Source organism: Phyllobates terribilis, unplaced genomic scaffold, assembly GCF_046119375.1.
Source record: "Phyllobates terribilis strain yellow unplaced genomic scaffold, ASM4611937v1 Scaffold_9__5_contigs__length_417890890, whole genome shotgun sequence".
In the NCBI taxonomy this organism is placed as follows: Eukaryota; Metazoa; Chordata; class Amphibia; order Anura; family Dendrobatidae; genus Phyllobates; species Phyllobates terribilis.
The window spans coordinates 393,153,657-393,161,768 of record NW_027362769.1 but is presented as its reverse complement, the minus strand read 5'-3'; the positions used below and the strand labels follow the sequence as shown (position 1 = coordinate 393,161,768).

Here is an 8,112-nt window from a genome sequence, read left to right as displayed (position 1 = left end):
CAGAGAATGAACACGGCGCCAATCAGGAAACGGCTTTTATTACATTCCAAAGGTTGGCGATGATGGATGTCTGCTCCGAGGGCAGATCCCGCTGCCGAGGTCACGGGAGTGCTGGAGACGCCTGAAATACCCACAGGTTGGGCAGAGTCTCTGATGCCCGCCGGACAAGGGCAGGTTCCTGATGGGTGGAGTACGACCGATTACCAGTGGGCGCCCCTCTTCTCTGCCACTATTTGAATGAACTGGGCATGGTTGGCGTACAGGTTTAAGCTGCCGCTGATGTCCACCCACCGCACCTTGCCCGCGTCGTCCCCAGCTTGTAAGGCCAACTTGTCCAGGATGAGCCCTGAGGGGAGAGGGCAAACACTGGCATCAGAGGATATAACACCAGGGCAGGTTATCAGACTGCCCCCCGCTACACCCACCTGTCTCGTCGTGGTAATTCACAGCCTGGGTCTCCATCCAGGCGTTGTCCGTGTTACGAGGGTCGTCCACATACCCCCTGTATACCTGCAATGGACGGCCACACATAGAATTCAGATTAATGTAATCGTATGATGTTCGTGAAACAAGAAAGACTGACATGCAGGAGAAAGGGGGTATTCACATTCCCCAACAGCAAGGAAAGAGCCTGAGGTTTGTAAGATCAGGACAACCCCCTATATCCAGTGAGCACGCCCCACCCCACCCTCCCGAGAATGACCGCATTACTGGGAGCCAGAGACCACCACCCGGCGACCATTACCGGCAAGTGCTCCTGAGAGAAGAGGCTCTGGATTCTCTGCTCAGTGTCCGGCTCTTCTCCAGAGCTCTCCAGAGAGTTCAACGCTTCCTCACAGAACTCCCTGCGCAGCGTCGCTGTCACCAGCTCCCCCGGATCCACCATCCCCTGCAAGACGCAGAAAGGGGAAGATACACACATAGGGGGCAGTATTATAGCAGTTATATTCCTGTACATAGGAGCAGTATTATAGTAGTTATATTCTTGTACATAGGGGGCAGTATTATAGAAGTTATATTGTTGTACATTGGGGCAGTATTATAGTAGTTATATTCTTGTACATAGGAGCAGTATTATAGTAGTTATATTCTTGTACATAGGGGGCAGTATTATAGTAGTTTTATTCTTGTACATAGGAGCAGTATTACAGTAGTTATATTCTTGTACATAGGGAGCAGTATTATAGTAGTTATATTGTTGTACATTGGGGCAGTATTATAGTAGTTATATTCTTGTACATAGGGGGCAGTATTATAGTAGTTTTATTCTTGTACATAGGAGCAGTATTATAGTAGTTATATTCTTGTACATAGGGGGCAGTATTACAGTAGTTATATTCTTGTACATAGGGGGCAGTATTATAGAAGTTATATTCTTATACATAGGGAGCAGTATTATAGTAGTTATATTCTTGTACATAGGAGCAGTATTATAGTAGTTATATTCTTGTACATAGGGGGCAGTATTATAGGAGTTATATTCTTGTACATAGGGCAGTATTATAGTAGCTATAATCCTGTACATAGGAGCAGTATTATAGTAGTTATTGCTGGATACACAGCGGTCGTACGTCTCCAGCTTCTCTCAGTGACATTTCCCATGAACGCCCTGGTGCTCAGGTTCTGTCTTGTCTGTGAAGTAGTAGTAACACGAGGTGTAGTTCTGATCTGCTCGGAGCGGTGACTGTCAGCGCCCCTGTGAGATCGATCACATATTGTGTAATCCTTCCTGGGGTGACCCGTGTGTCTGATTTGTACCCGCCGCACAGATCCTTCATACCGGGGCTGTATTGTGCTCTGCACTCACCCCCGGGATCGCCCACTGCCCGCAGTCCTTCCTCTGTATAGATACAAACTGTAGTACAGGTTTTCCAGTCTCGGGGTGCTCCACCTTCTCCCCTGCAGAAACTCGTTTCCACCTGTAGGGGGAGCAAAATGTAAAACACATCCTGGCATATTACCTGTTGAGAGTAGTAGTAGTAGAGCTCACCTGGTTATGATGGGGTCCGCAGCATGGTTAGGCCCCCATCGCCCCAATAGTCCTCTCCCTGTTATCCCTGTCCGCCCCGTGGGGTTCCTGAGAATGGAGGGCAATGCTCGTAGTCAGATCTTGCTGTAGAGGCGACAGGACGCCCCGCTCTACGTCGCCCGCACTCACCTCGGCCATCCGTCCATCACTTCGTACGTCCCTTCAAAGCTGGTTCTCTCTACTTGTCCGTCGAGAGCGTTGTACTTGGGGCAGAAGTCTTCATTGCTGAGAATCACATGGAGATCCATCTTTCATTGTACTCCAGTCACATCCAAAGCTGCATGCACTTTCCTGCTGCTTTTCTGTTGGCTCTCAGGATGCCTGTGGCCTTTATTAGTGTCAGTACAGAGCATGTAGTAATGGAGACGTGATCCAAGCGAGCAAGTGCAGCAGCCGGAAGAATTGTGATTGCAGCTCTGGGTGTAACTCAGTATTAATAAAAAATACTAATTCTGTAAAGTTGCATTCATGGTTTAGCCTCTATTGCCCATCCACAAGAGATAATAACCTGCTGGTTACTGGGACCCCCACCCACCCTGAGAACGGTCTCCGGTGTTCTCCTACTGAATAGATCGATGGTCCTGCATGCCCCCCACCTTGCTCCGTTAATAACAGGGGTTGTCTCATTTTGTTAAATGGGTAAAATTGCGAAGTGCTGGTGAAAAAATAAGCAACTTTGCAATTTAGCTCTTACTAAAAATCTTCACTGTTCTCAAGAACAGGGGTAATTTTTAATGTTATAGCTTTCTCCTTATTGCCAAGGTTACCGGCCACCTCTGCAGTCTATCAGTGGTGGTTGGTCTCCTAAGCAAGGAGTTCAGCACTTACAAGCGTTTTCTAGGGAGATTGTAATCGCTGCTGTATAACTGGCAGGACTGCGGTATCCAGCCACCTTCATGCCTTCTAGTGCCCGCCTGATGCCGCCGTCCCTGCATGCAGCATAAGAGAGGGCACAGTCTGGGGCAGCGTGTGACAATGCCGCAGGGATGAGCTGTCAATCATCAGGAGCACACCGCCCCCTGGGCAGCAGGAAGCTGGAGGGCAGAGCGGCACTGTACTCCTGGACTCCGGCACTCACAGATTTAAAGGGATTGTCTCATGGTCTATGTTCAGGAGCGTACTCCTCTTCTGCCCCCCAGCTTCTTATCTGCTAGGGGGACAAAACATGAGACAGCCCCCTTAAATATGAGAGGACTGGAGACAGCCTGATACAGCTCAGTGCCATAGAGAACGAATGGACTGGTGACCAGCATGTACGACCCATTCAAAGAGTCAACACCAAGGCCCCTTTCTCAGGATCTGTGAGTAGGGAATAATTTGCAATCTTGGTATAAGCCCTTTAAATATTTCTAGGGATCCTGCTCCAGTTTGGGATAATATTTGGACAGACTGCTGCAGGAGACGGCCGGCCTGGTGCCGACAGCTTCTCCCTGGTGGCTGTTCCACTGTTCTCCACTAGAGGTCCCAGTCGATCTGAACACGGTAGTGACTTTACAGGTAAGGGACGCTGTGATGTTTTGTTGGACGAAGCCCCCTACCCGGGTGTGAACACTAAGGACCCAGAGCCAAAATCCCCACCCAGCCTCGGGGCTATCACTACACGAGACTAGCCGGACAGGTCTGGCGGTTTCCATGCACCTCTCACCTTTGCGGAGGGTCGGCCCACGGAGGTCGGGCGAGAACCGAGGGGGCGGTGTAATCTACGGGCTGATACTCCGGCCACTTTACAGACCAGCTGACCTTCTCCTGGGGAACCGGCCACCTCTCCACCCGGGAGCCCGGGTACGGAGACGTCAGCGCCTTGACGTGAGTCGCCATCGCAGGGGGGTGGCTGCCGGACCAGTACGACAACAGGACACTGAGGGAGAAAGAACCAAGTCAGCACCTGATCCCTCAGAAAACACCATCTGGACGGGGCCTGCTCATCCTGAGCCTCCTAGTGCATGAATACAATTCCAGAAACACGGTACAGTCTGACACACAGGGAAAGCACAGCGGCGGCACAATAACAGTAAAGGTGTGCGCACCTGACGAGCGCAGCAGTGACGGAGGCCGCGGTGACAACTGGAGTCAGGGCACTACCCGGCATCCGCGCGTCTGGACACACACCTCACCCCTAGACGCAGGCGGGAAGATGCGACAGGATCAGTACAGCATCATAAAACATGCACACTGAAATACTCTGTGCTGCTGTACAACCGCAGATAATCAGCTCATCTTGTCCACAGATCGGTCGGTCTGTGTTTACTTCCCCATAGTGATGACATCACAGATACCCATGTGACCGCTTCAGCCAATCACAAGACTTTATGGTTGAGACATGAGACCAGGGATTGGCTGCTGTGGTCACATGATCTCTGTAAACAATGACTGGAAGAGACCATTACAGAGGTGGGCGGGGGAGGTTTAAACAGGTGAAAATGACCATGTTGTCCCATGGCTGTCAGATGTTTCCTCACCATGGCCTAGGAGTGCAGTGAGTAATCACCATGGTGACTGGATGATGGCAGCAGACAGAGGGGCCCGGATATATACTCTGAGAGGGGGGGCTATAAAGCCACTACCAACAATTCCCCGGGGTGATTGGTTCAAATAAATGTCAATCAAGCGGGGCGCGGTTTTGATTCGCTGGAGGGCACCGCAGGACTTACCTGCCAGGAGCGCTGTGATTGGTCGGGAGCAGCCGGTGCTGAGAGCGGAGCCCGAACACTACGCGCCCGGCCCTGAGCAGGTGACTGGAGCAAGCGGTTAGCCGAGGCGACATACTGCGCAGGCGCAAACCAGACGGCTACGCCTGCTGCTTCCATGGTAACGGCCTGTTGACGCAGTGGGCGGGGCGTCGTAGCTTCTGCGCGGGCTTTTATAGAGGCGTCGAGTTCTCCGCTGACAGGAACTTGTTCTGAGGTAAATGTGAGAGGAGGCGGCTGCTGAGGGAGCTGTGAGCGGGGAGTTACACGTACCAGGACCAGGAGGGCGTATATAGAGGGAGGTAATTTATGTATACTCCACCTTACTAGTTATCAGTCACCTTCTCCTGTCAAAACTACAGTAAAGTAACGCACATATCACTTAGTGGTTTTGTGTATTGTATGTCTGCGCCGTCATGGTGGCGACAGGTGCTGGACAGGCCGGTCAGATCTCCTCATCCCACAGCGTCAACAATGGATGATACCCCCAGCAGATACGCCGTGGAGCTCACACGACGTCCTGTACGGTCATCGCCATCAGTGGTAGAAACAGATAGAAGATGACCCTGAAGAAAACAAGAACCTTCGATACCGAGCCTGAGAACGTGATGGCCGCTCGCGTAATGTGACGAGGAGAAATGGCTGGCGAGAGATCGCATGATCGCGACCATTTGTTTACGGGAACATCAAGATATTCGATTGTTAACGCTTACCAAGATGGAAGCAAAGATCACTGTTGTAAGAAGACCTTAAAGGGGTTGTCCAGGGCCCAGATAGACAGTCTATCCTTAGTACATGTCACCGATATATTGGTGGGGTCGTAAACCCGGCACCCCCAACGATCAGGTCCCGTACACAGGGTACGAAGCCATGCTGTATGGTGGGGTCCTAAACCCGGTATACCCAACGGTCACGTCCCGTACATAAGGTATGAAGTCATGTTGTACAGTGCGGTCCTAAATCCGGCATACCCAATGATCTGGTCTCGTTCACAGTACGAAGCCATGCCGTATGGTGGTGTCCTAAACCTGGCACCCCCCACGATCAGGTCCCCTACACATGGTACGAAGCTATGCTGTATGGTGGGGTCCTAAACCTGGCACCCCCAATAGCCACATCCTGTACACAGGGTACAAAGCCATTCTGTACTGTGGGGTCCTAAACTCGGTATCCCCAATGGTCATGTCCCGTATACAGGGTACAAAGCCATGCCATACAGTGGTGTCCTAAACTGGCGCCCCCAACGATCAGGTCCTGGATCAGGGGTACAAAGCCATAACAGCGCTGTAAGGTGGGGTCTTAAACCCGGCACCCCCAATGATCAGGTTCTGTACACAGAGTACGAAGCCATAACAACGCTGCAAGGTGGAGTCCAAAACCCGGCACCCCCAGCAATCAGGTCTGGTACACAAGATACAAAGCCAGAACAGCGCTGTAAGGTGGAGTCCTAAACCCGGCACCCCCAGCAATCAGGTCCCGTACACAAGGTATAAAGCCAGAACAGTGCTGTAAGGTGGAGTCCAAAACCCAGCACCCCCAGCAATCAGGTCAGGTACACAAGATACGAAGCCAGAACAGCGCTGTAAGGTGGAGTCCAAAACCCAGCACCTCCAGCAATCAGGTCAGGTACACAAGATACGAAGCCAGAACAGCGCTGTAAGGTGGAGTCCTAAACCCGGCACCCCCAGCAATCAGGTCAGGTACACAAGATACGAAGCCAGAACAGCGCTGTAAGGTGGAGTCCTAAACCCGGCACCTCCAGCAATCAGGTCAGGTACACAAGATACGAAGCCAGAACAGCGCTGTAAGGTGGAGTCCAAAACCCAGCACCTCCAGCAATCAGGTCAGGTACACAAGATACGAAGCCAGAACAGCGCTGTAAGGTGGAGTCCAAAACCCAGCACCTCCAGCAATCAGGTCAGGTACACAAGATACGAAGCCAGAACAACGCTGTAAGGTGGAGTCCTAAACCCGGCACCCCCAGCAATCAGGTCAGGTACACAAGATACGAAGCCAGAACAGCGCTGTAAGGTGGAGTCCTAAACCCAGCAATCAGGTCAGGTACACAAGATACGAAGCCAGAACAGCGCTGTAAGGTGGAGTCCAAAGCCCAGCACCTCCAGCAATCAGGTCAGGTACACAAGGTATAAAGCCAGAACAGCGCTGTAAGGTGGAGTCCTAAACCCGGCACCCCCAGCAATCAGGTCTGGTACACAAGATACAAAGCCAGAACAGCGCTGTAAGGTGGAGTCCTAAACCCGGCACCCCCAGCAATCAGGTCCCGTACACAAGGTATAAAGCCAGAACAGCGCTGTAAGGTGGAGTCCTAAACCCGGCACCCCCAGCAATCAGGTCTGGTACACAAGATACAAAGCCAGAACAGCGCTGTAAGGTGGAGTCCTAAACCCGGCACCCCCAGCAATCAGGTCCCGTACACAAGGTATAAAGCCAGAACAGTGCTGTAAGGTGGAGTCCAAAACCCAGCACCCCCAGCAATCAGGTCAGGTACACAAGATACGAAGCCAGAACAGCGCTGTAAGGTGGAGTCCAAAACCCAGCACCTCCAGCAATCAGGTCAGGTACACAAGATACGAAGCCAGAACAGCGCTGTAAGGTGGAGTCCTAAACCCGGCACCCCCAGCAATCAGGTCAGGTACACAAGATACGAAGCCAGAACAGCGCTGTAAGGTGGAGTCCTAAACCCGGCACCTCCAGCAATCAGGTCAGGTACACAAGATACGAAGCCAGAACAGCGCTGTAAGGTGGAGTCCAAAACCCAGCACCTCCAGCAATCAGGTCAGGTACACAAGATACGAAGCCAGAACAGCGCTGTAAGGTGGAGTCCAAAACCCAGCACCTCCAGCAATCAGGTCAGGTACACAAGATACGAAGCCAGAACAACGCTGTAAGGTGGAGTCCTAAACCCGGCACCCCCAGCAATCAGGTCAGGTACACAAGATACGAAGCCAGAACAGCGCTGTAAGGTGGAGTCCTAAACCCAGCAATCAGGTCAGGTACACAAGATACGAAGCCAGAACAGCGCTGTAAGGTGGAGTCCAAAGCCCAGCACCTCCAGCAATCAGGTCAGGTACACAAGGTATAAAGCCAGAACAGCGCTGTAAGGTGGAGTCCTAAACCCGGCACCCCCAGCAATCAGGTCTGGTACACAAGATACGAAGCCAGAACAGTGCTGTACACCACGTAGTGGCCGTTCTCCGATACTGCAGCTCAGCTTTCAGTGAAGTAACTGATAGACCCAGGGTAGGACATGGACAATCCCTTTAATGGGTCATTTCTAAGCTTCACTCACACCGTCTCCGTTGCAACGGCAAGAAAAGTCACAGTAGACTGCACTATGATTGACAACCTAATGCTAACTCAACAGACCCCATGACA

At 51.8% G+C, this 8,112-nt stretch overlaps 1 protein-coding gene across 2 annotated transcripts; it reads right to left on the bottom strand.

Annotated features, from left to right (window-relative positions):
* Positions 1-22: 22 nt before the first annotated feature.
* NUDT9 (nudix hydrolase 9) lies at positions 23-4,838 on the bottom strand. 2 transcript variants are annotated; one of them, XM_073648766.1, is made up of 9 exons: positions 4,681-4,815; positions 4,057-4,145; positions 3,675-3,887; positions 2,159-2,254; positions 1,991-2,077; positions 1,808-1,919; positions 746-889; positions 426-510; positions 23-346 (listed from the first exon to the last, which is right to left on the bottom strand). In XM_073648766.1, exons 2-9 carry the CDS (start codon positions 4,116-4,118, stop codon positions 201-203), a joined length of 945 nt encoding a protein of 314 aa, XP_073504867.1. In that variant the 5' UTR covers positions 4,119-4,145; positions 4,681-4,815; the 3' UTR covers positions 23-200. The 2 variants fall into 2 exon arrangements, with proteins under 2 accessions (XP_073504867.1, XP_073504866.1); XM_073648765.1 differs by lacking the exon at positions 4,057-4,145 and having other exon boundaries at positions 4,681-4,838.
* Positions 4,839-8,112: the final 3,274 nt, after the last annotated feature.